The 27,738-nt window shown below is 41.3% G+C and overlaps 2 protein-coding genes across 3 annotated transcripts; both read left to right on the forward strand.

Annotated features, from left to right (window-relative positions):
- Positions 1-174: 174 nt before the first annotated feature.
- Positions 175-10,074, forward strand: LOC131259600 (uncharacterized). The gene is made up of 37 exons (XM_058261139.1): positions 175-357; positions 422-684; positions 857-2,548; positions 2,630-2,710; positions 2,794-2,877; positions 3,000-3,083; positions 3,206-3,289; positions 3,411-3,494; positions 3,823-3,906; positions 4,029-4,112; positions 4,235-4,318; positions 4,442-4,525; positions 4,647-4,730; positions 4,853-4,936; positions 5,059-5,142; positions 5,265-5,348; positions 5,471-5,554; positions 5,677-5,760; positions 5,882-5,965; positions 6,089-6,172; positions 6,294-6,377; positions 6,500-6,583; positions 6,706-6,789; positions 7,115-7,198; positions 7,321-7,404; positions 7,527-7,610; positions 7,936-8,019; positions 8,142-8,225; positions 8,348-8,431; positions 8,554-8,637; positions 8,760-8,843; positions 8,966-9,049; positions 9,172-9,255; positions 9,375-9,458; positions 9,581-9,661; positions 9,784-9,867; positions 9,990-10,074. The coding sequence occupies exons 1-37, from the start codon at positions 175-177 to the stop codon at positions 10,072-10,074; spliced, it is 4,989 nt and encodes a 1,662-aa protein (XP_058117122.1).
- Positions 10,075-13,076: 3,002 nt separating this feature from the next.
- LOC131271527 (large ribosomal subunit protein uL3) lies at positions 13,077-17,834 on the forward strand. Of its 2 annotated transcripts, XM_058272981.1 has the most exons (10): positions 13,077-13,144; positions 13,377-13,569; positions 13,876-14,044; positions 14,806-14,941; positions 15,316-15,705; positions 15,952-16,376; positions 16,635-16,680; positions 16,940-16,985; positions 17,245-17,290; positions 17,545-17,834. In XM_058272981.1, exons 1-6 carry the CDS (start codon positions 13,142-13,144, stop codon positions 16,312-16,314), a joined length of 1,254 nt encoding a protein of 417 aa, XP_058128964.1. In that variant the 5' UTR covers positions 13,077-13,141; the 3' UTR covers positions 16,315-16,376; positions 16,635-16,680; positions 16,940-16,985; positions 17,245-17,290; positions 17,545-17,834. The 2 variants fall into 2 exon arrangements, with proteins under 2 accessions (XP_058128964.1, XP_058128966.1); XM_058272983.1 differs by lacking the exon at positions 16,940-16,985.
- Positions 17,835-27,738: the final 9,904 nt, after the last annotated feature.

Here is a 27,738-nt window from a genome sequence, read left to right on the forward strand (position 1 = left end):
ACGTGAATGCGGATGTATAAACAGGTATCCATTCTAGTAGTTTTGCACTGCAATAAAAACGGGGCCGAGACCATTTTGACGCGCACCGCTCATTCTACCAAGTGAACTGGTTCCAAGTAGACGTGTTTAAAGATAGCTTGTGATTGTTATTTTTTGTGTTAAAAGTTTGTGAAAATGCAGGCCTCGTGTGTTTCGACGCTGTTGATGTTAGAAGCAGGAAGTTTGGCTCCGTTGAAAAGTATCGTTATCAAAAACAAAGAGTTTACATTCGGCACACATCCGTTGAATACATTCCGGATTATGAATTCATGCGAAAGGCTACACTGCAAAGTAGTTGTGGCGCGGAAATCGAATGTGGTAAGCTACAGCGTATTCGTTTGTTAGGATACACCTTTAACACCGGCGCTGTGTTATGTTTCAGGCATATATTTACAACTACTCTAAAGTAAACCCTGTCGTGGTTAACGGCGTTCCGTTGCAAACCAAAGCCACACTGCAAACCAATGATACCATTGAAGTGGCAGGGTGTTATTTTAAATGGCGTCTTGAAAGTGCCGAGAGCAATAGGGATGGGACTTCATTGCGACGCGTACGTAGTGCCGAGGACTTCGTTGCAAAACCATCTGGCCGCAGATCCGTTTGTATGCTGCTACGTGCTATCCGGCAGAGACGTACAATTCACAGGTAAGAAATTGACAAACCTCACAATGAAAGGATGTGTGCTTCTCAGTTGCAGTTCTTTATGCAATGTTTACATATATAACTCTGGTGCGAAATGTTTTCAGTTCTCCTTTATTTCGATTAAATGTAGTCAACATATGTTTTGCTAATCATGTTGGGCACATTTCCATTACAGCGCTGCATTCGACGTAGATCAATTGGTCAAACATGGTTTAGGTAGCTGCGACGAAGATCTTACGGAAGCGGATATCACCCACGGTGAGATGAAATCAGTGACAAACACTCCGCAGCAACTAGCGTCTGATTCGATAGCCACTCCCGCGGTAGAGCACAAGGAAAACTTGATTACACCAGCCACAGTAGAAAAAACTCCAAAACGTAAAAAACAGTCAAATTTTATGGATTTATTGATGGTTTCTGGCACACCCTTCTCAAGTGAAAAAGAACGCAGGCACGCAAACTGCAAAAAACCCCTTTCTGCAGTCAAGCGCACGCCATTGCGGTCCAAGAACTGTTCGTTTGCTACCCCAGAGCACAGCATGTATCTAATTGATCTCACTACTCCTACTGCTAAGCGTCCAAAATTAGCTAGTACAACCCCAAAACCGTCGCCACGCATTCTGACATCCATTAACCTCGTCACTCCGAGTCCAACGAAAGTAAGCGGAACACCAAGCTCGGTTCGAAAAGTTCCAACATCGACCTCAAAGAAGTTACTCAAATCTGCACTACAAAATTCATCAAACGTTTCCGCTTCCAAGGCATCATCGAGTACGCCACTGTCTAAAACACAAATTTCATCGATTGATACTAGCTTTGCACGAGGAACACCGCGGAGCCAAAAATTGAAATTCGGCTCCACAACTCCCATCAGTGTAAAGAAAGGACAAACACAAGACTCACCAGCAACACCGATAAATAGAAACACTTCTTTAAAAGCAAGGTCAGCACGACTGCCGAAGACTCCAAGAGAGAATTTGCTTACCCCAAAAACTCCACTCGGCTCGAAGAAACCACTGGCCCAAGGACCATCGGCGACACGAATAGTGGTAAATAAAAGCTCATCGCTGCCAGAGGTGGCTGGAGATAATGTCACCAATTTACCAAACATTGATGCTTCTTGCAAGGAAGGAAAGGAGGAACATGTATCAGATAGACCTGTCCTGGTGAATCAGGCACACAGCGATATTAATGTAGTTGATGCACTCCAAAGCTCTGTAGCTATGTTGGATTCCATTTTCGTTGCAACACAGCCAACTGCACTCTTCAACGTAGAAACTGTTATAAAAAAACCAAACCGAACGACTCAGGTCCGCTCGGCAAAGTATTCGGATGTCACCCCTCACGAATCTTTTGTTGACGGTGGAGGATCAACGCAAACAGCTGCCGCGGTACTTCCTGAGCAAGACACTGTCAAGGATTTGCCCAAATCTGACGCCCAACCGCTGGAACGGAATTCGGAGATCGACTGTTTGGCCACAGCCGATATAGATGAGGTAGCACTGTTAGCTAGTGACTCTGAAACAGGCTCCGGAGGGGAGGAACAACCGATCCTAAATGAGGATGAACTGCTGGCTAGTGATGGTGAGGAGACCGAGGCGAATTACGTAGCTGTACAGGCAACAGGTTGCTCGCCTTATCTGAGACAATCACTCCGTGATACAAGGAAATTTATAAGCAGTGCTTATACTTCATTAAACACATCTCGGCCACAGTTGGATATCACTGCCGAAATCGACGAGAGTCTCCTATTGACCGAAGATTCCTTCAAGGAGGATCCAAACAACCGAACTTACGATTTGACTGATCTTAGCGACCGGCCATTGACATCGGAAGGATCGAAAGAGGACAATCAGGCAGCTCTAAGGTTAGATTTTTTTTTTCTTTTTTCTTGTTTTATGTAAATGAATATTTTAAAATTCGTTTTATTATTTTCTATTTGTTGCAGTGTTGGGATAACAGACAATGATATGGCCTTTGCTACACAAACACAACAACAAAACGATGTTGATCAGGAGGAAGTATTATGGTTAGAATATTTGTTTATTTTTTCTCACTTTTGAGTTGAATTACTATTTAACAATATTTTCTTACTTATCTTATTTTCTATAGTCCTACGACGAACAACATCGTGGATAAAGAAATTGCTATGACTCCACTAGTCGATCAAGAAGGGGAAATTCAGGAAGTTGTTAGGTGAGGATTTATTTTCCTTTTCGCTATTTACGGCTTTTTTTATAATCAATTTCAACAGATTCTTGCTAGATGCAAGACTATTTTAGAATATTTTCTTACCTATCTCATTTTCTATGTTACAGTCCTACGACGAACAACATCGTGGATAAAGAAATTGCTATGACTCCACTAGACGATCAAGAAGGGGAAATTCAGGAAGTTGTTAGGTGAGGATTTATTTTCCTTTTCGCTATTTACGGCTTGTTTTGTAATAAATTTCAACAGATTCTTGCTTGATGCAAGACTATTTTAGAATATTTTCTTACCTTTCTCATTTTCTATGTTACAGTCCTACGACGAACAACATCGTGGATAAAGAAATTGCTATGACTCCACTAGACGATCAAGAAGGGGAAATTCAGGAAGTTGTTAGGTGAGGATTTATTTTCCTTTTCGCTATTTATGGCTTTTTTATAATCAATTTCAACAGATTCTTGCTAGATGCAAGACTGCTTTGGAATATTTTCTTACCTATCTCATTTTCTATGTTGCAGTCCTTCGACGAACAACATCGTGGATGACGTAATTGCTATGACTCCACTAGACGATCAAGAAGGGGAAATTCAGGAAGTTGTTAGGTGAGGATTTATTTTCCTTTTCGCTATTTACGGCTTTTTTTACAATCTTTTTCAACAGAATCTTGCTAGATCCAAGACTATTTTAGAGTATTTTCTTACTTATCTCATTTTTTATGTTACAGTCCTACGACGAACAATATCTTGGATGACGTAATTGCTATGACTCCACTAGCCGATCAAGAAGGGAAAATTCAGGAAGTTGTTAGGTGAGGATTTATTTTCCTTTTCGCTATTTACGGCTTGTTTTGTAATCAATTTCAACAGATTCTTGCTAGATGCAAGACTATTTTAGAATATTTTCTTACCTATCTCATTTTCTATGTTACAGTCCTACGACGAACAACATCGTGGATAAAGAAATTGCTATGACTTCACTAGACGATCAAAAAGGGGAAATTCAGGAAGTTGTTAGGTGAGGATTTATTTTCCTTTTCGCTATTTACGGCTTGTTTCACGATCAATTTCAACAGATTCTTGCTTAATGCAAGACTATTTTAGAATATTTTCTTACCTTTCTCATTTTCTATGTTACAGTCCTACGACGAACAACATCGTAGATAAAGAAATTGCTATGACTCCACTAGACGATCAAGAAGGGAAAATTCAGGAAGTTGTTAGGTGAGGATTTATTTTCCTTTTCGCTATTTACGGCTTTTTTTATAATCAATTTCAACAGATTCTTGCTAGATGCAAGACTACTTTGGAATATTTTCTTACCTATCTCATTTTCTATGTTGCAGTCCTTCGACGAACAACATCGTGGATGACATAATTGCTATGACTTCACTAGACGATCAAAAAGGGGAAATTCAGGAAGTTGTTAGGTGAGGATTTATTTTCCTTTTCGCTATTTACGGCTAGTTTCACGAGCAATTTTAAGTTTATTGTTGCTTGATGATAGACTATTTTAGAACTTTTTCTTACTTATCTTGTTTTCTATGTTACAGTCCTACGACGAACAATAACCTCGTTGATGAAATTGCTATGACTTCACTAGCCGATCAAGAAGGGGAAATTCAGGAAGTTGTTAGGTGAGGATTTATTTTCCTTTTCGCTATTTACGGCTTTTTTACTATCTATTTCAACAGATTCTTGCTAGATGCAAGACTATTTTAGAATATTTTCTTACCTATCTCATTTTCTATGTTACAGTCCTACGACGAACAATATCTTGGATGACGTAATTGCTATGACTCCACTAGCCGATCAAGAAGGGGAAATTCAGGAAGCTGTTAGGTGAGGATTTATTTTCCTTTTCGCTATTTACGGCTTGTTTTGTAATCAATTTCAACAGAATCATGCTAGATGCAAGACTATTTTAGAGTATTTTCTTACCTTTCTCATTTTCTATGTTACAGTCCTACGACGAACAACATCGTGGATAAAGAAATTGCTATGACTCCACTAGCCGATCAAGAAGGGGAAATTCAGGAAGCTGTTAGGTGAGGATTTATTTTCCTTTTCGCTATTTACGGCTTGTTTTGTAATCAATTTCAACAGAATCATGCTAGATGCAAGACTATTTTAGAGTATTTTCTTACCTTTCTCATTTTCTATGTTACAGTCCTACGACGAACGACATCGTGGATGAAGAAATTGCTATGACTCCACTAGCCGATCAAGAAGGGGAAATTCAGGAAGTTGTTAGGTGAGGATTTATTTTCCTTTTCGCTATTTACGGCTTGTTTTGTAATCAATTTCGACAGATTCTTGCTAGATGCAAGACTATTTTAGAATATTTTCTTACCAATCTCATTTTCTATGTTGCAGTCCTACGACGAACAACATCGTGGATAAAGAAATTGCTATGACTTCACTAGACGATCAAAAAGGGGAAATTCAGGAAGTTGTTAGGTGAGGATTTATTTTCCTTTTCGCTATTTACGGCTTGTTTTGTAATCAATTTCAACAGATTCTTGCTTGATGCAAGACTATTTTAGAGTATTTTCTTACCTTTCTCATTTTCTATGTTACAGTCCTACGACGAACAACATCGTGGATAAAGAAATTGCTATGACTCCACTAGCCGATCAAGAAGGGGAAATTCAGGAAGTTGTTAGGTGAGGATTTATTTTCCTTTTCGCTTTTTACGGCTTGTTTTGTAATCAATTTCAACAGAATCTTGCTAGATGCAAGACTATTTAAAAATATTTTCTTACCTTTCTCATTTTCTATGTTACAGTCCTACGACGAACAACATCGTGGATAAAGAAATTGCTATGACTCCACTAGCCGATCAAGAAGGGGAAATTCAGGAAGTTGTTAGGTGAGGATTTATTTTCCTTTTCGCTATTTATGGCTTTTTTATAATCAATTTCAACAGATTCTTGCTAGATGCAAGACTACTTTGGAATATTTTCTTACCTATCTCATTTTCTATGTTGCAGTCCTTCGACGAACAACATCGTGGATGACATAATTGCTATGACTTCACTAGACGATCAAGAAGGGGAAATTCAGGAAGTTGTTAGGTGAGGATTTATTTTCCTTTTCGCTATTTACGGCTAGTTTCACGAGCAATTTTAAGTTTATTGTTGCTTGATGATAGACTATTTTAGAACTTTTTCTTACTTATCTTGTTTTCTATGTTACAGTCCTACGACGAACAATAACCTCGTTGATGAAATTGCTATGACTTCACTAGCCGATCAAGAAGGGGAAATTCAGGAAGTTGTTAGGTGAGGATTTATTTTCCTTTTCGCTATTTACGGCTTTTTTACTATCTATTTCAACAGATTCTTGCTAGATGCAAGACTATATTAGAATAATTTCTTACCTATCTCATTTTCTATGTTACAGTCCTACGACGAACAATATCTTGGATGACGTAATTGCTATGACTCCACTAGCCGATCAAGAAGGGGAAATTCAGGAAGTTGTTAGGTGAGGATTTATTTTCCTTTTCGCTATTTACGGCTTGTTTTGTAATCAATTTCGACAGATTCTTGCTAGATGCAAGACTATTTTAGAATATTTTCTTACCAATCTCATTTTCTATGTTGCAGTCCTACGACGAACAACATCGTGGATAAAGAAATTGCTATGACTTCACTAGCCGATCAAGAAGGGGAAATTCAGGAAGCCGTTAGGTGAGGATTTATTTTCCTTTTCGCTTTTTACGGCTTGTTTTGTAATCAATTTCAACAGATTCTTGCTAGATGCAAGACTATTTTAGAATATTTTCTTACCAATCTCATTTTCTATGTTACAGTCCTACGACGAACAACATCGTGGATAAAGAAATTGCTATGACTTCACTAGACGATCAAAAAGGGGAAATTCAGGAAGTTGTTAGGTGAGGATTTATTTTCCTTTTCGCTATTTACGGCCTGTTTTGTAATCTATTTCAACAGATTCTTGCTTGATGCAAGACTATTTTAGAATATTTTCTGACATATTTCATTTTCTATGTTGCAGTCCTACGAAAAACAACGAGGATAAAGAAATTGTTATGACCCCAACAGACGACCAAAAAGGGGAAATTCAGGAAGTTGTTAGGTGAGGATTTATTTTCCTTTTCGCTATTTACGGCTAGTTTCACGAGCAATTTCAACAGATTCTTGCTAGATGCAAGACTATTTTAGAATATTTTCTTACCTTTCTCATTTTCTATGTTACAGTCCTACGACGAACGTCATCGTAGATAGTGAAATTGTTATGACTCCACTAGACGATCAAGAAGGGGAAATTCAGGAAGTTGTTAGGTGAGGATTTATTTTCCTTTTCGCTTTTTAAGGCTTGTTTTACACTCAATTTCAACAGATTCTTGCTTAATGCAAGACTATTTAAGAATATTTTCTGACATATTTTATTTTCTATGTTACAGTCCTACGACGAACAATATCTTGGATGACGTAATTGCTATGACTCCACTAGCCGATCAAGAAGGGGAAATTCAGGAAGCTGTTAGGTGAGGATTTATTTTCCTTTTCGCTATTTACGGCTTGTTTTGTAATCAATTTCAACAGAATCATGCTAGATGCAAGACTATTTAAAAATATTTTCTTACCTTTCTCATTTTCTATGTTACAGTCCTACGACAAACGACATCGTGGATGAAGAAATTGCTATGACTCCACTAGCCGATCAAGAAGGGGAAATTCAGGAAGCCGTTAGGTGAGGATTTATTTTCCTTTTCGCTTTTTACGGCTTGTTTTGTAATCAATTTCAACATATTGTTGCTTAATGCAAGACTATTTTAGAGTATTTTCTGACATATTTCATTTTCTATGTTGCAGTCCTACGCAAAACAACGAGGGTGATGAAATTGTTATGACCCCAACAGACGACCAAGAAGGGAAAATTCAGGAAGTTGTTAGGTGAGGATTTATTTTCCTTTTCGCTATTTACGGCTAGTTTCACGAGCAATTTCAACAGATTCTTGCTAGATGCAAGACTATTTTAGAATATTTTCTTACCTTTCTCATTTTCTATGTTACAGTCCTACGACGAACGTCATCGTAGATAGTGAAATTGTTATGACTCCACTAGACGATCAAGAAGGGGAAATTCAGGAAGTTGTTAGGTGAGGATTTATTTTCCTTTTCGCTTTTTAAGGCTTGTTTTACACTCAATTTCAACAGATTCTTGCTTAATGCAAGACTATTTAAGAATATTTTCTGACATATTTTATTTTCTATGTTACAGTCCTACGACGAACAATATCTTGGATGACGTAATTGCTATGACTCCACTAGCCGATCAAGAAGGGGAAATTCAGGAAGCTGTTAGGTGAGGATTTATTTTCCTTTTCGCTATTTACGGCTTGTTTTGTAATCAATTTCAACAGAATCATGCTAGATGCAAGACTATTTAAAAATATTTTCTTACCTTTCTCATTTTCTATGTTACAGTCCTACGACGAACGACATCGTGGATGAAGAAATTGCTATGACTCCACTAGCCGATCAAGAAGGGGAAATTCAGGAAGTTGTTAGGTGAGGATTTATTTTCCTTTTCGCTTTTTACGGCTTGTTTTGTAATCAATTTCAACAGATTCTTGCTAGATGCAAGACTATTTTAGAATATTTTCTTACCTATCTCATTTTCTATGTTACAGTCCTACGACGAACAACATCGTGGATAAAGAAATTGCTATGACTTCACTAGACGATCAAAAAGGGGAAATTCAGGAAGTTGTTAGGTGAGGATTTATTTTCCTTTTCGCTATTTACGGCTTGTTTTGTAATCAATTTCAACAGATTCTTGCTAGATGCAAGTTTATTTTAGAATATTTTCTTACCTTTCTCATTTTCTATGTTACAGTCCTACGACGAACAACATCGTGGATAAAGAAATTGCTATGACTCCACTAGCCGATCAAGAAGGGGAAATTCAGGAAGTTGTTAGGTGAGGATTTATTTTCCTTTTCGCTTTTTACGGCTTGTTTTGTAATCAATTTCAACAGAATCTTGCTAGATGCAAGACTATTTTAGAGTATTTTCTTACCTTTCTCATTTTCTATGTTACAGTCCTACGACGAACGACGTCGTGGATGAAGAAATTGCTATGACTCCACTAGCCGATCAAGAAGGGGAAATTCAGGAAGTTGTTAGGTGAGGATTTATTTTCCTTTTCGCTATTTACGGCTTGTTTTGTAATCAATTTCAACATATTGTTGCTTAATGCAAGACTATTTAAAAATATTTTCTTACCTTTCTCATTTTCTATGTTACAGTCCTACGACGAACAACATCGTGGATAAAGAAATTGCTATGACTCCACTAGACGATCAAGAAGGGGAAATTCAGGAAGTTGTTAGGTGAGGATTTATTTTCCTTTTCGCTATTTACGGCCTGCTTTGTAATCTATTTCAACAGATTCTTGCTTGATGCAAGACTATTTTAGAATATCTGACATATCTCATTTTCTATGTTGCAGTCCTACGAAGAACGTCATCGTGGATAGTGAAATTGTTATGACTCCACTAAACGATCAAGAAGGGGAAATTCGGCAAGTTGTTAGGTGAGGATTTATTTTCCTTTTCGCTTTTTAAGGCTTGTTTTACACTCAATTTCAACAGATTCTTGCTTAATGCAAGAGTTTTTAAGAATATTTTCTGACATATTTTATTTTCTATGTTACAGTCCTACGAAAAACAACGTGGATGAAGAAATTGCTATGACTCCACTAGCCGATCAAGAAGGGGAAATTCAGGAAGCCGTTAGGTGAGGATTTATTTTCCTTTTCGCTTTTTATGGCTTGTTTTGTAATCAATTTCAACAGAATCTTGCTAGATGCAAGACTATTTAAAAATATTTTCTTACCTTTCTCATTTCCTATGTTACAGTCCTACGACGAACGACATCGTGGATGAAGAAATTGCTATGACTCCACTAGCCGATCAAGAAGGGGAAATTCAGGAAGCCGTTAGGTGAGGATTTATTTTCCTTTTCGCTTTTTAAGGCTTGTTTTACACTCAATTTCAACAGATTCTTGCTTAATGGAAGAGTTTTTAAGAATATTTTCTGACATATTTTATTTTCTATGTTGCAGTCCTACCAAAAACAACGTGGATGATGAAATTGTTATGACCCCATCAGACGATCAAGAAGGGGAAATTCAGGAAGTTGTTAGGTGAGGATTTATTTTACTATTTGCTATTTACGGCTTGTTTTACAATCGGTTTCAACAGATTCCGAATTAGAAAATCTTTCAATTTAATTGTGTTAATTTTTAGTAAACCCATTTGAACTTGTCTTATTTTCTTTCATTTAGTACTCGCCAAGATGAACGGACAATGCAGCTTGCCTCATCGTTGCTTGATAACATTGATTCAGAGCTGACAAAATCGCCAAAAACCAATACGAATCTGAACTTGGTTGACATAAAAGCATTGCCGAAAACACCCTTTAATGACGATACCCGTGCGTCCCTCAACTTGGTTGGGGTGAAGGAGTTGTTTAAAACACCATCACACAATGAGCTTCTGAACAACGCTGCTGATGCGACAAATGATGCGATAGAGCAAGGGAGTAATTTTAAAACACCTTTAATCCCGGCTCCAAAGCGTCGTTTATTTTCAAAGAAGCAGTGCCTCAAAACACCTGAGCATCCAAGCCCGACGAAGAAAGTGACTGATGCACAGTATTTCGATATTCTAGATGAAATTACTACAAAAATCCATGTTAAAGAAGCCAGCAAGGCCAAAGATGTTGGTCTTGAGCGCAGAATATTACCATCTCGAGCGTCACGAAACAAAATAAAAACACTTTGCGTAAATGAGCTTGCGGGAGCATCGCCAGAACTCAAGTTTTGCAAACCGAAGCTTCCTGAGGTTTCTCCTCTGCCCGAAGACTCGATGGATATGCAAAGTGGGAATGATCGACGCAAGGTTCTATTCCAAAGCGAAGTGATGGTGAAAGAGTTCAACTCTCCGAATATTGTCGGAGATATTATTACCAAAGTGAAACGCGCCAGAGGCAGACCGCGTGGAGGTACAGAGTTAGAAGAAACAACTCATAACATCAAGGAAGGCAACACCGAATCATCAAAAGCGCAAGAGGCGTCTGACAAACCCACGACGGCTGCTAAGGGCAGAAGGGCTCCCAGGAAAAAGGCGGTTTATGCTGCTGATTCAGATCAAAAAGCTCCGGAAGCAAGTGTGTTAACTGGGGGGGATGAAGTAAAATCCTCCGAAACGTTGACGCCGCGTAGAGGAACGGAGGCAGAAGAAGCAACCCAAAGCAACAAGGAAGATAACACCGTATTACCAAAAGCGCAAGTGGCGTCTGAAAAACCTACGACGGCTGCTAGGGGCAGAAGGGCTCCAAGAAGGAAGGTGGATAATATCGCTGATCCAGATCAAAAAGCTTCGGAAACAAGTGTGTTAACTGGGGAGGATGAAGCAAAATCCTCTGAAACGTTACGTAAAGGAGTGGAGTCAGAAGAATTAAATCAAAAGAACAAGGAGGATAACACCGAATCACCAAAAGCGCAAGTGGCGTCTGACAAACCTACGACGGCTGCTAGGGGCAGAAGGGCTCCCAGGAGAAAGGCGGTTACAACTGCTGATCCAGATCAAAAAGCTTCGGAAACAAGTGTGTTAACTGGGGGGGATGAAGCAAAATCCTCTGAAACGTTACGTAAAGGATCGGAGTCAGAAGAATCAACTCAAAAGAACAAGGTAGACAATACCGAATCATCAAAAACGAAAGTGGCGTCTGACAAACCTACGACGGCTGCTAAGGGGAGAAGGGCTCCCAGGAGGAAGGCAGTAGATTGTCCTGATCCAGATCAAACTGCTCCGGAAACAAGTGTGTTAACAGGGGGGGATGAAGCAAAATCCTCCGAAACGTTGACGCCGCGTAGAGGAGCGGAGTCAGAAGAATCAACTCAAAACAACAAGGAAGACAACACCGAATCACCAAAAGCGCAAGTGGCGTCTGACAAACCTACGACGGCTGCTAGGGGCAGAAGGGCTCCAAGAAGGAAGGTGGATAATATCGCTGATCCAGATCAAAAAGCTTCGGAAACAAGTGTGTTAACTGGAGGGGATGAAGCAAAATCCTCTGAAACGTTACGTAAAGGAGCGGAGTCAGAAGAATCAACTCAAAACAACAAGGAAGACAACACCGAATCACCAAAAGCGCAAGTGGCGTCTGACAAACCTACGACGGCTGCTAGGGGCAGAAGGGCTCTAAGAAGGCAAGCTGTAACTACTACTGATCCAGATCAAAACGCTCCGGAAACAAGCACTATAAGCGGGCGGGATGAAGCAAAATTCTCCGAAACGTTGACCCCGCGTAGAGGAGCGGAGTCAGAAGAATCAACTCAAAACAACAAGGCAAACAACACCGAATCACCAAAAGCGCAAGTGGCGTGTGACAAACCTACGACGGCTGCTAGGGGCAGAAGGAAGGCTGTAGATACATCTGATCCAGATCAAACTATTGTGACGGATGGCACAAAGTCCAATGTTAAACGGCCACGAAAGGGTCCAGCCCAAAATAAAAATCTTACATCAACTGTTCTAGAGGAAGCACCAACTGTTACATCACCTGCACAGGATGATAATGACCATCACCTACATCAAACTAGAGCCAGTAAGCGTCTAAAAAAGCTAGAAACAAGCACCGAGGCATCGGAGGAATCGGCCAGTGACTCAATAAGCCGGAAAAAGAGAGCACGACCCGCAGGAAGTGCCAAGTCAAAAAAATAAGATAATCTATGTTTTGTTTGTTCAAGTCACTTTTCATTTTTGTAGCTATAATATTAAGACCAATAAAATATTGCATATAATTATTGAAGGAACGGTGTTATATTTGTTAAGTTTCTATTCATATGATAAAATTTGATGAAATTCCACTTTATGAACATGTTGACTTAGTCATAACTTTTAATATTGGCATAATTGATTATGAGCGGTAATCGTAAGTTAAAAGTATTTAATTTGAGTGGTTCCAAATATTTAGTGGAACTAACGGGATTTTCATTTTCATTCGTTCGGTTCATTATTGCATGTCTAAGATATATATAACATTTGAACTACCGCTACGAGACGCTTTATCAACCTTGATTTTCTTGTAGTTTCGAAGATGTCAAGAGGTTGCTTGTCATTTTGCAGAGGTTAGATCGGTTGTCATTTCCTTACACGCATTCTTTTACGCATTGTACCTCGAGGAAGGTAGACGTACTTTTGTCTGAAGATGGTGAGTGTTGAAAATACATTAATCTGTGTGGCCACAATGTGGATCTACAATTCATTTATTTCAATCGATTCTTGCTGGATAACTTGTGTTACTTTTGCCGGATGGCCGTTGATTAGTGTGCTTGTTAGAATGCCTTTTTTCTGGTTGGAAAAAGCTGCATCCGTATCCAAGTGCATAAGCCACGTTTTTCTGCACGTCCCTAACCTCACTTTTGTGCGTTGTGCCTTTGCAGTCTCATCGTAAGTTCTCAGCACCTCGCCATGGTTCCATGGCGTTCTACCCGAAGAAGCGTGCCTCGCGGCACCAGGGCAGAATAAAGGCATTCCCGAAGGATGACCCCACGAAACCGGTCCATTTGACCGCTTACCTGGCGTACAAGGCCGGTATGACGCACATCGTCCGCGAAGCCGATCGACCGGGTTCAAGTAAGTTATCGTCGGATTTGGTTCTATTGCGCTTGGCAATAACGTGTGCTCCTTTTAATGACTTTGCATCGTTTACATATTGATGTTGTTGTTGTTTTTACGGTTTTTAGAAACTTTGAGCCTTTAGGCTTCTTAATTTACATATTGATGAATTTTCATTGATTAATACATAACCTATTGAACTAGGGCGGACTGAAGTTTCAAGGAAACACGCGGTTGTGATGCCTTGTATTGGGATCTGGTGGGGACTCGCTTTTGCTACGGTGCTTTACAAGAATATCGTTCTTGTTTTCTCTCTTATTTTAGAGATCAACAAGAAGGAGGTTGTGGAAGCGGTTACCGTCCTCGAAACTCCCCCGATCATTGTGGTTGGTGCCGTCGGATACATCGAGACTCCGTTCGGACCTCGTGCCCTGTGCAACGTTTGGGCTCAGCATTTGTCGGAGGAGTGCCGTCGTCGTTTCTATAAGAACTGGTAAGTTTTGTCCCACCAACAGATGTATAAGACGAAACTGAGGTAAATCTATACGAGAAGTTCCGATGAATTTACGCATTATTTCCCCGGCGCAAAGATTTTATGATGAAGCTTTTCTTGTAAAACAAGTCGTCTGAACAATCCTGTTTGAGAACTTTTTACATCTGCTGTCCTTCCTTCTGATATCTTTGCCTTGCGTAAATTCATCGAAATCTTTCGAGGGCGATGCATTCGTATTTGTAGTGTTTTCGTTGTTGCGCGACGATCACTTTCAAGAGATCTTGATTGTGTTGATTTCCACTACAAGTAAGACCACTTCATTAACCACCAAATCGCACAGCTCTTCGATCGTTGTAAGAGAGCTTTATCAGACGGTCATGTAAGCCAACATTCTCGACCTCCTTTCCGAAAGGATTGGAGGGTGTGTACTGAACTCTCTTGGTACCGGTTGAGAATTCTGGTGACCATGCCGAGGAAGCATGTAGTTCTCCGCTCACGGTGCTACGGATGTATGGAGATCGTTTCCGGTGGCCCCGAGCGATAGACTCCATTCATTCGCCGTGATGAGGCCGGCTTCCTTTTCTTCTCTTCCGTCAGTCTTTTTTGTTGACGCGTGTGAGGACGAATGGCGCCAAAATGCATATCTACTACGTGCTCGACGTGTCGGATTGTGGCCATTCCTCAGTACAAGGGCTCGTCGTAAGCGCTCGAAAAAGTGTGGAAGCTTTTGCACATCGAATTTTCGTTTCGTCCTCCTGAAGGCACGTGAGCAAGAAGCGGGCCTTCACCAAGGCGTCGAAGAAATGGACCGACGATCTGGGCAAGAAGACCATCGAGGACACGTTCAAGAAGATGGTCCGTTACTGCAAGTTCATCCGTGTCATCGCCCACTCGCAGGTAAGTTCGGATTTTCTCTTATTTCTTATCTAATAGTGATAAACAAGCGACATGATTTCGTTACCCCACGGGGGTCCTGGTGTTGTGCTCCGGCGCTCATCAGGGCTTCTAACGTGCTCGGGGGCCGGCCATGGTAGTTCAATCCATGACTGTTCCTCGGTGTCGCAAAACATATTGCCCCTTCCTCACGGTAGCGTGGCGATGAACGGTATATTCCTTGAACTTCGTCGTACGTCCTCTGGACAGTGATCACGGAGATAAACCATACTGCTCACAGCACATCTCTGCTATTCGATTAGAACCAGAGAGAATTGTTGATTTATTAGTCGCGTGGTATACTAACTTTTCCAACCTGTATCCAATGTATTCTATAGATTCGTCTGATTAAGCAAGGCCAGAAGAAGGCACACATCATCGAGATCCAGCTGAACGGTGGCTCCATCGAGGATAAGGTGAACTGGGTGAAGGAGCACCTCGAGAAGCCGATCCCGGTGTCGCAGGTGTTCGGTCAGGACGAGATGGTCGACTGCGTGGCCGTCACCAAGGGCAAGGGTTTCAAGGGTGTGACCAGCCGTTGGCACACGAAGAAGCTGCCGCGCAAGACGCACAAGGGTCTGCGTAAGGTCGCTTGTATCGGTGCGTGGCATCCGTCGCGTGTCGCCTTCACGGTGGCCCGTGCCGGTCAGAAGGGTTACCATCACCGTACGGAGCTGAACAAGAAGATTTACCGCATTGGAGCCGGTATCCACACCAAGGATGGAAAGGTAAGCAAATGCATTCCAAGCTCGTAATCCACTTCATCAAACGTGGTAGTTTTAAAATACTTATGATGATTTTTTCTGTGTCACCGACATCAATTACTATTCCTATACGACACAAATGAATACACGATGTGTGCCGAATGATAGGACTGATCATTTTCAAGCAAACCAGAGCTAAGCTTCTACTGTGAATCGTGTTAAGGGAAAATACTAATTGGTTTGCTTTTGTTTGCCATTCTTCGTTTCCAGGTCATCAAGAACAGCGCTTCTACCGAGTACGATCTTACCGACAAGTCGATCACGCCGATGGGTGGTTTCCCGTACTACGGTGAGATCAACCAGGACTTTGTGATGGTCAAGGGATGCTGCATCGGTGCTAAGCGTCGTGTCATCACACTCCGCAAATCGCTGTTGGTGCACACCAAGCGTTCCGCCCTGGAACAGATCAAGCTCAAGTTCATCGACACCTCGTCGAAGATCGGCCACGGTCGCTTCCAGACGCCGGCTGACAAGCGCGCCTACTACGGTGTTCTCAAGAAGGATCGCATCCGCGAGGAGAAGGCCCAGGCTGCCGCTGCCGCTGCTGCTGCTGCCGCCAAGCCGACGGCGTAAAAGTGATGAGAGGACCGGGAGAGTCAGAAAAACGGCGAATTAGTGCAGCATGGTTTGGACGAGTAAGTTTCATCAAACTGTTCCAACAATTTTAATCTCGCATCATGTCACTGGTTGTTGTGCCTCTTTTTATGATGATCATTATTATCTATCGTTTACACACTGATGAATTATCATTGATTAACTCCTACGCATTGAACTAGGGCGAACTGACTTAAAAAAGAGGCTGCACGACATTGGGTGTTTCTTGGGAATCGGATTTCAATCCATTGTATCTTTATGTACCACCATTCTCACATGAATATTGTTTCATTTTCCAGGTTGTAACATGAAGTACTTGGACAAACACATGGCTTGATGATACAAGTAAGTTTCATCATATAGTTTTCAAATTATGAATCCCATTATCATCTCACTGGTTGTTGTGCCTCTTTTAATGATGATCATTATTATCTATCGTTTACACACTGATGAATTATCATTGATTAACTCCTACGCATTGAACTAGGGCGAACTGACTTAAAAAAGAGGCTGCACGACGTTGGGTGTTTCTTGGGAATCGGATTTCAATCCATTGTATCTTTATGTACCACCATTCTCACATGAATATTGTTTCATTTTCCAGGTTGTAACATGAAGTGCTTGGACAAACACATGGCTTGATGATACAAGTAAGTTTCATCATATAGTTTTCAAATTATGAATTCCGTTATCGTCTCACTGGTTGTTGTGCCTCTTTTAATGATGATCATATTATTATCTATCGTTTACACACTGATGAATTATCATTGATTAACTCCTACGCATTGAACTAGGGCGTTCTGACAAAAAAGAGGCTGCACAACGTTGGGTGTTTCTTGGGAATCGGATTTCAATCCATTGTATCTTTATGTACCACCATTCTCACATGAATATCGTTTCATTTTCCAGGTTGTAACATGAAGTACTTGGACAAACACATGGCTTGATGATAAAAGTAAGTTTCATCATATAGTTTTCAAATTATGAATTCCGTTATCTCACCCATTGTACTGCCTCTGTTAATGATGATCATATTATTATCTATCGTTTACACACTGATGAATTATCATTGATTAATACCTACGCATTGAACTAGGGCGTTCTGATATAAAAGAGGCTGCATAAAATTAATTAGGATTGAGAACAATTTGAGCATATCTTTTTTTGGTAACACCAATAACAAGTATCCTTATTTGCTTTTTATTACAGACTGTAACAATAATGTTCGTTCGTGAGAAGCGGTTGCTGGCTACCAGGCCAAAAGGAAATTCAGCGTGGTTACACAGTATTCTTGCTCCTCCCCTTAGTACACACTCTCGTCCTTATCGCTATCTTCACGTAAATGAATGTTACATATGTCTTACCTGCTGCATCTATTCGTGTAACTGTTTCTTTTGACTCTTCCAAGAGAATTCTCTGTGCGTGTAGTTATTACCGCCATTAAAATAAAAAAGTTCCAATAAAAAATATATCTACCATGTGATGTAGAACAAAGAGAAGCTATGTAGTGTTTCATGAATCAAATTTAAATTAAAAATCGCAATAAGACTGTCCCCGGGTAACGTAGGGTAAGATTATTAAATATATTGTACATAATATGTGATCAATCGTGCGAACTTGATAATAAAAGTAGTTGTAAACCAAATGCCAGAATGAAACGAAGTCATTTACAGAGTAGCAACTTAAGCGAACAAGCTTTGGTTCGTAAAATTAGTTCGGAATGAGAAAAAAAGCTATGCAATGAGATCACTACGGACGGGGGCCCAATATAACGAGTTTTCACTCCTTTTGCTTGGGATGTTAACCTACTACTTGACCATGTGATTAGCAACGATTTAAGTTAAAACATTCAGAATTGTAAATTGATGATCTCAACTTAGGGACGGTGATCTTGGTTACATTTTCTACTGTAATTTAAACGTGGTGGTTTGGACGAAAGTTAAACAAATTTATGCAAATCTTCGTTAGCGCCAACGCTGCTCTTCGTATTCTATTTCGTTCTCCACGTGCTGAGATAACAATTTCTTTGGATTGTTCTGCCATTGCTCAAAACGGTCAAACGGAAGGACGGAATGCAAAAAGCATTGTGAAACTAAAAGGTAAAATCTTTCCCTCCTTCCGTTGCCTGGAAAAGTCCTGTCCAGGGAGCGATTCTATCAATTTTCACGTCTCCATCCAAAACGAAGCTATTCATTACTTCTGAGCAGTTCGGGAAGGCAGGTTAGAAAGTTTTCTTCATCCACGCAAGGAGTCGGCTGAGATCGCCTATTGACTGGGCCAATCACCCCTCTTTCTCTCTCCCCAAACCTTGATTCCGCTTGACACCAAAGGACAGTGAAAACTTACGGTCGCTGGTAACGAGAGGAAAGAAATGGTACAAAAGTTTTGCTTTCAATTATTTGATTCACCTTGAAGAAAGGGCGGATGTGTGCGGTAGGCGTAGCAATTTGCATGAATTGATATGATGAGTGGTCGATTGCTCCCGATTTCTCTTTGGTACACTGATTATGGATGAATTTACAAACTTTTCGCATCAAAGTTTATGCATGCATTGAACTTTCCCCGTAGGAATTCGGTGCTCGGTTTGAGGTACTTTGGCAGGGTTTTGAAAAAGAAACTCGTTACTCGCTTAACTCGCATTCGTTTCAATGTTTTGCAATCACAATATAAAGCCCCTGATCGTAACAAAGATAGGGGATTTTATTGTTAGGATAATTAATATGTTCCAGAACACAGAGGGATCAGTTTGTTATAAGAAATTGAAATCTTCTGATCTAACTTTTACTCACCAAAATTCGTATTGAAGGTTATTTCCTTGTCTTTAGTATGGTAGGAGCCTTCAAATGACAATATTCCACAGTTTGAAGCTGTGAAGCCGTAAAATGTTTATTTAACCTTCAAGTACCTTTCAATTTTCCCTTTTTACTATGCGGATTCATAAATTTATTTTCTAAACTTACGTTCCATCTTCTAGGGCAGTGCTTTGGAAAAAAGCTCCAAATTTTAGAAGGGGACCACAACGCATTCGTGACTTTGTACCTCCTCTTTGTTTCGCGTGCTGTAAGTGAAAACTTGGCGCTTCCTCCAACCAACAATCCACGAAAGAAAATAGCTTTCTTGCCCCATCCGTTGCCCTTTTGTTGTCAGCCCCCCCTCTTCGAAAGATGTCCTTTTTTCGGGGGAAAAAATATGGCCCCAAGGATAGTTGCGGAACCGCGATAGAAATCTGCTGACTTGTCGATGGGAGGTTTCCCGTGTGTTTTTCCTTTTCATTTCATGTTCCCCAACACATCCGGCAGATTTGCCATTTCTCGTTGCCGCTGGGAAAACACTTACAAACGTCACGTCGAGGGTGGAACATGCAGACAAAAATGGGGCCGGGGTGGGGAGGGGCAGAATCCCAAAACACATGAACACCGGGAAGCTTTCAATTTGAATTTTCCCTTCCAGTCGGCCTGTAGTAAATTGAGCAATCCGAGTGACGTCCATTAGTGTGCGAACCACCCATTCGAGAAGCCCTCCTAGGGAGGTGTCTTTCGCGCCATTCGTGGAGCTTCAAACCTGTAGATAAACAAAGTGAGGTTAAAAAGGAGAAAACAAAAATAAACCAGGAAAAACCGAGCACGGGCTCGGAAAGGGGGAGGCACACACACACAAGCTGTGCGCCATTTTAATCCTTGTTTTATTGCTTTCCTTGTCCGCAGTGTCGAGTGTCGTAGTTTTCCGTCTGCCAAAGCCGCCTGGTGTCGTAAAGCGGGTTCCCTACGGCCGGCGATGTTTGACGACAAGAACTCTTCTTCAATTCACTCGCGCATACATACACGCACGCACACACACACACACACAGGTACCCTCTCGGAAGGGATCTCCAACTGAGGAGACAGCGCTCCTTCGATGGGTTGGAAAAGCGTGAAGAAAATGGGTACCGACGGTGCTAGGGCTGTGCAATCAAAATGTCGTTAAATCGACATGTAAACGCCACCGAGAGACTCATGACTGCTGCAGGATTCTCCTTCCCCTCTTCCTACACTTCTCGGAACACAACCGGTGCCTTAAGACAGATACCTCCGCGCGCGTCGGAAAGGGTTTGCACTGTCGTAAAATGTCACCGAACGGAAAATCTCCGCAAGGGATGGTGCTAAGTGGAAAACGACTCCGCTGTCGGTGTGATTCATTGGCACTGGGCTCCTCGACGACGTGACTCATGTGTGCGTGTGTGTGTGTTCAAGCTGGAAGCGACGCTGATGGGTTGATCGATGGTGTTTTATCCTCCATCTCCGGTGGCAACGATTTCGGTACGCATCGATGGATTTTCCCACCTGGGGGGCAGCGAGCTTCCGGGTGACACTTTTCCACTTCAACTGGTCGGGGACACGGTGGGTTTTAAGAGTGGGCAGTCCCAAATTATCCCCGTTTAGGATGCGGTTACTTCTTCTGCCCCTGGATACGAAGCTAACCTTTGGCTTTGCTTTTTGCCCGGAAGAAATATCCTTCTCACTCCGGGATCCTTCTTTAGCTACTGCCCGGCTGGATCCAGTTTTCCCTTGACCCGGGACAGTGCGGGCATGTTTGATGTGGGTACAAACTGTTCGACCGTAAGTTCGAGTATGTCAAAAAGTGATGGGCTCGTGAACATATCGGCAAAGACTTTTAACAAACGGTCCGCGCAATGATCTCTTCGGATCGTTTGGTATGAGGTTCGCACTCAATCGTTAGTGGCCAATCGAAGGAATAAAAATGTGCCTAAAGGTCGCGTGTCATACCACTTATCATTGATTTTACTCATTCGCTCTGGTAGCCGTACGCGGAACGAATAGAAAGGGAAGGAAGTTAAAGGTCTACTATGGAACTACAGTATTTATTAAAAAAATTATTTCGCGTCACAAATAACAGCCTGAAACAGATAGCTTCTTGGCTTGAAAACTTTCACGATAACAGTAGCAAACCTTTCTTCAGAAGAAGATAATAGTTCAATTTCATTCGAGGCGGATCAGTTTTTTGAAAATATACAAGATATTCAACCCATTAACTGAGAAACACTTGCTTTATCATAGAATTTTCAGAGCTTTTATGCTTATCCCATAATGTTTCTCATGCCTTCTTAATAGTTGTTAAAAGTAAAATAGAGCGTGTTTGAAGCAAAGCACAAAACATAACAATGATAACTTGAGATTTTTCAAGAAGTGTTCTTGTTTGTATCTAAAATCCATCTTATTGTGCTACCCCTCTTTTACTCTTACGCTCTGCTCTGTATAAACTGGTTATTGATAAGATTAACAGTTAAATTAAACCAGAATGATTGAATGCTCCTCGTTCATGATAAATACAATCTTGTTGAAATAAACCAAAAAAAACAATTATTTTGATCTGGAATAACAATTGTTATCAATTGAAATATGAAGAAGAATCAACAACGAACAAATTGTGGAAATTTCAAATTTCTACGCCAACGGCAAGGAACAAAAAACGCTATCCGAAACCAGTATAAGCATTTGCCAACATTCAACATTTGTAGGAGCGAACATTACCACGATCGCACGATGTCGCCACGGATTTGTTGATGCAATGCTTCTTGCTGAAAAGCCCGCATTCGAAACTGAACGTTGAATTTCCGTTAGACAAAAAGAACAAAAAAAAAACAACATAAAACAAAAATCGGCAATTAAAAGTTTAAATTAGAACGAAAATTAAATTACTACCCCTTGCCGCACAAATGGCAGACGAACGGCGAACCGAAGGTCTTCGGCCGGTGCAAAGTGGGCCACCGTGAATGTTTCGCCAGGACCGGAATGACCAAACCAGCATTCCGTACCTGGAAATTAACAGAAAAAGGTGCAGTCCGACACAGATAAACGGTGGGGTTGACATTTAGTCAGCCCCAAGTGGCACTCGGGCAGGTATTCGAATGATTCCGGTTTTTTGAAACTTTACTATACTTGTCGGGCCGCCGAACATCCACCGGAATGGTGGCACACTGTGGCGCAATGCTGACAGATTCGGTGCTGCATGGTTCGAAAGGGTTTTTTGACGCTGGATGGTGGGCAGTTTTTTCGTTTTACCGACATTTACCAGCAATTATATCGCGTTGCAAGGCCACTCTGGAGAGTGGTTTGAGTAATTGGAGGAAAAACGCGGCTTAAAAACACGTTCGCAACGAGTTTGCTGAAGTGAAATTGAAAATGATTCTCGTATCTATTACATAAATTTCCGAAGATGTTTTAAATAAATGAATTCTGAAAAAGCATTAGGGTCATTTAATTGAATTTGAAAATGGCTGCCCCGCTTAAATCACATCTGCAAAGCGAATTAAATAAACTGGATGATTTTGATGCAATCAAAAATATATGCCATCCGAATTCCTTAGAATTGGTGAACCCCATATGGTGCCCCATTAACACCTTGTGAGCTTGTTGTCAAGGTATTTGTAGAAAAGAAAGTGGAGTCTCATTTTCCGAGAACTCAAAATAATAATTCGCTCGCGCCTATTACACAAACATTCCTTTCAAAAACCCAGCTGATCGAATATTGAAGTCGCCCTACCTTTCGCCAACGCATGTCACCCCCACCTCCCCCCGGGAGGCAGGAGTTCGATTTTAGATTCCAATTGCGAGGGAAAATGCTCGCTTTTCCCTCTAGCGTCGTCTGCGTGCGTAGTCGGTGAAGTTTTTCAATTTCCGCCCCCAGCGCCCCCGGGCAAAGTTGGCCACACAGGTGCCGAAGAGTGAATGTTTTCTTTTGGTTACTTTTTTCCAGACCCTGAACCTCACCAAACCGGCCCAGAAAGGACGCCAGAGAGCATCTGGAATCGTCCTGGGTTAGGTCGTCGTGTGTTTCGTTTTTATTCTTCTGGTTGCTCCTTGCTCTTTCAGACGATTCTCGGTATTATTTAATCATGCTTCATGCCCGGCGTTCGGTGTGCCGGGGACTTATTCGTACGCATCACATTGTGGCTCCGGGTTTTTGCTGCATGGCGATGTTTTTGTCCGGAATATGAAATTCCTCTGGGTGCGCGTATTTGCGCGTAGGCCGTTCCGTGATGAATACGAAGCTGCTTTTCTAGCGGCAAACGGCAGGAACGTCCTACTTCCCACAAAGCGAGCTACTTCCCACTTTAACACGCGCCTCATTCTCTTTCCATCTTTCGGAGAAAGTGCCCACACATGGAGAGTTGTGGTTGCGTGTGTGTGTGTACTTATTTTGGGAAATTATTTTATCTTCCTTTTTACATACTAAATTTAATCCCTTTATTGGCTTCATTTCCGACACCCCGCCGTGGTGGATGTGTCGTGGGACCGAGGAGCGGTGTACTCACCGAAATAATCAGCCAATCAGTTTGATAAAGACTTTCCATCTCGTTTTCAATTCGCGTGGAAACTCCCGGTCGTGTGTATCACACGCCTTTTCGGTTCACTGCTCGCGTTCGGTGCGTTCCTGGAAAAGGGGAAACTTGTGGAACACAGACCTCTCGCGCAAGCACGCTACAACAACAAACGCGTCCAGCGTCGATGGGAAAATGAAAAGTGAAATGGAAGGAAAAAAATTACCCGAGAAGGAAATTGGACTGTAACATAAGCGTGAGCAACGTCATCATATGAGCGCACCCGAACATCAGCATCATCATCATCATCCTTGTAAGGTGCATAAACTCACGATCCGGTGGAAGAATCATACTCCGAATCATGCTCCGGTTGAAGCGGGATTTTCCTTCAGCTTTCGCATGGCGTGGGTCCCAAAAAAAAGGATGGGCCAACGAGCACGCTCCGGCAAAAAAAAAAAAAAATGGAAAATTCACCGAGACGAGACGCGCTGCCACAACAGAAAATGAAAAGTTTTATGAATGTTTTCCTCCATCGTCCGAGAAAGGGCGGGGTGTTTTTACTCCCCACTTTTTATGTTACGATTTTTGCGATTCTATTAAAAAAAAAGATACGCCAGAGAAGTTGGCTTGAGTACGAGCGCAATTCCAGGGAACCTTTTGTCGAGCACACCTTGAGTGTTTTCGGTCCAGTCACGATGTTCAGAATTTTTTCTGCTCTAGTATGGCGTTCTACATTCTTCTTACCTTGCGCGTAAATGAGTTCGTTTCAAGGGTGGATGAGAAGGCGAAAAAAGGAATGGTAGACGCGCAGATGCTTCCTTTCGGCCGCCGCATATTTGTAACGGATATTAAATTAAACGATGTACCTTTTCATCAACAAATTTCGTCCGCCGCACGGCGAGCTAATCGAGAAAGTCTACGGATACAAAAGGCCCGCTGAGGTTTGCGTGGGAAAGGTAGTGAATGGATGAGAAGATTGAAAGAATCCACATGATGGGTCCGAGTTGATTTTGAGGCAAATGAAAAGTGTGTTGCTGTAAAATGAATATGAGATGAGCGTTGTGCGTATGATGAATACGACTTCAAGAGATGGTTAGTTTAAGATGAATACTTCATTTAACGACCTATTCCTTAATGAACATTATTAAATAATTCCTTACATTACGATGAGCATAATGCGATGAGCAATATATCATGAACATTCGTGAAAGCTTTCCCGGAAATTAGTTCCATAAGAAATTGTCTCATCCCATGTGACAATTGAACTTGTTTTGGGTTGTTCGTACAAATTCGTACGATCTTCATCCTCTCGCGCTAGTTGCTAACTATGCCTTAGCCTGATCGATTGCTTCCGAGAAAAAACACCAATAAAGCCCCAGCTAACCGCTTTCCTTCGCTCCTTGTTCTGGTCTTCGACGTATAAGCTCCGGTCTCTCAGTATCCTAGTCTCCCCAAACACTGACTGTCTGACACCAAATTAGTGGGTTCGTTAGGAAGTTAGCGTTGAGGTTGAACGTTGGTGCGGTTGCCGTCGGAGGAGGAGGCAAAGTTTTCCGACCGCTCGGTCACGTTTTTCCCGGTGATTGAGCTTGACTTTCGTGCCTAATGGCGTCATGGAGATCAATTTTATCGTCAAATTAAACAAAAAGTTTCCATCCAAACCTGGGGTGGATAATAAATGGATAATTCTTTATAACTTATCCCTGAACAAAATGTCTTATCATGCTTTGCTAGTCATTTTGTACTGCTGTATTGCTAAAGGAAGTTTTTTGAATAGGATGCCATTTAAAGTGTTTCTTTAAAAAAAAAACTTCCCAAGAAAAAATAAACAATTTGTAATGTGCTGCTTGTAAATCCTTTAAGATAAGAAGTTCCTTCAACAGAACTCCACCAACGGTGATAAATCTCGTTCCACCAGTCTGATCAAAAGTCGAGACGTTAACAATCTCTTCAGCGTTCTTGTAGTCGCGAAGATTGGCCTTGGATTTTCCCTACCATGCCACGGTCGGCTTTCCAGCAAACGTTATTTATGAAAGCCCTACTGAAAACATCCGTTTCATCGGTTTTCCGCGAGCATAAGCTTATGCCTCGCGTGGCCATAACAGCTGCTAATAAATCGAATACTTTATTTGTGCTGCCGGCGTACGGAGGGAAGCCCTGTCCATTACCTCATTCTTCGTTCCGGTTTTCCATCCTTTTTTCTCCAACAGTCCCGCTTGCATGATTTATGTTGCGCCAGCATGTCGCTTTTCGCGAATCCGAGACGTTTTGTTTATTGAGTGTTATTTAAATCGTACAATCGCGAGGTGACAGGTTTGTTTTTGTTTCTCTGTAAGCTAAGCTTAACTTAAGTTATTCTGCTTGTTGATTGTGCTTTGAGGCTCTTCGTCTCCGTAGAACGTTCCTTTTTAAAGGACAGTTCATTTTCCTAGCACGATAACCGCCCGAAAAAATCCGCTCAATGATGAACACGCCGAATCAATTTGAAGTCATTTGCTATAAACAAAAATTTGGTTTACTTTTGATTTGGTGCCTCGGGCCTACTTCCCTCTTCCCGACCGTTGTCTACCAAAAGTTGACACTTTCCCATTCGGTTTTGTGGCTTTTTTCCCACCCCGTTTCGGCCCGCCACCGTTCGCCCGTAATGGAATCGAGTTTTATGAGGTTGGTAAAGAAATAATCGAAATGGAAATGGAAAATCGAAGCCACCATCCCGCGGCCAGCCCGGGCCAAAGACAAAAAGATGGCAGCCAACGACTGACCGGGGTGTGGTCGGGAAATTTGGGGTTCTGCCATTCTTTTGAGGGTTTTTGGGGTTTCTTTTACCCCCCCCAACTAACCGTTCCACAAAGCGACCACTCCTAAGAATTTGAACGAAAGAGGAATAAATTAAATGAAAAAATAAATTTTCAAAACAAAAGTTTTTGCCTAAACGTACTAAAAAATAAAAAATAATGTAAGTTAAATGACATATGTATTTATGTATCAGTTCTTTTGTTTTTGTCATTATTCGCATAGCATCGTAGATGGCGATCGAACTGAGAGCAATCTCGATGCAATGCGAATAACAATAAACACGAAAAACTGATACACAAATACATATGTCATTTAACTTACATTATTTTTACATTAAAATATAAATTTTCCAGACATGAGCTATCGCTAAAAGCCTATTCTCATGCCAAAAGAACATGTGTGCAAAGCTTTACTAAAAATGGTTCAGCCGTTTAGGAGGAGTTTAACCACTAACACCGTGGCACAAGAATTTTATATATTTCTTATATTATACCATGATAACGTCCAAAATTTAAATTTACTGTTCATACCGGAGGGTTTGTTCGGTAGTGATCGTTGTTTCATTACTTTCCGTCAGCAGAATTAACGACACTTATTAACGATGCCCTCAGAACTGTCATCACCCGAATATAGAGTGATTGGTAGTCAGTCAGTACGTTTTCCACGTCTCCACAGTGGAGACTCCGGACGACAAGGTGTTAATAAACAGTAGCTAACTGAAGTCCAAAGTGTTTGGTTTGCTCGCACCACAAGGACACCATCATACATCTTCTGAAAACTGGTATATAATTTTTCACTTTCAGGGTGATTGCTTTTATTTCAATTACTCATCATCGTGATTAGACGAATGTCGAGAAATAGCATGCGTCAAGTACTGACCACTTTTCGGTTGAGCAATTAACGTGTAGACGCGTGACAATGTTAGGCGGCGCAAAGCGATGCGTATGTCATGTCTTTCGTTGCACATCCTTCGCCTGCAGAAGCTGCAGTTGTGAAAATTGGTTGGCCTACAATGACGTTGGCTGAGAAGTCGCACACCATGTAGATGGTTCCCCTGCTTGCGTCGTTCCACTGCACTAGAGCACATCCCACCTTTGTTGAACGATCGTTCAAAACATTTGCCTCGTTTTCTGTGTTGGTACTGAATTGTAAAAGAAAAAAGGTCATGAGTGTTCATTAGAACATAATTGTATCTTCAAATTCAAAATACTTACGTTGCCGAGTAACTGCTTAATGATCCATTCCCAGAATACTTGTAGAAAAGTAAATTACCATAATGAATGTTATTA

Source organism: Anopheles coustani, chromosome 3, assembly GCF_943734705.1.
Source record: "Anopheles coustani chromosome 3, idAnoCousDA_361_x.2, whole genome shotgun sequence".
Classification (NCBI taxonomy): Eukaryota; Metazoa; Arthropoda; class Insecta; order Diptera; family Culicidae; genus Anopheles; species Anopheles coustani.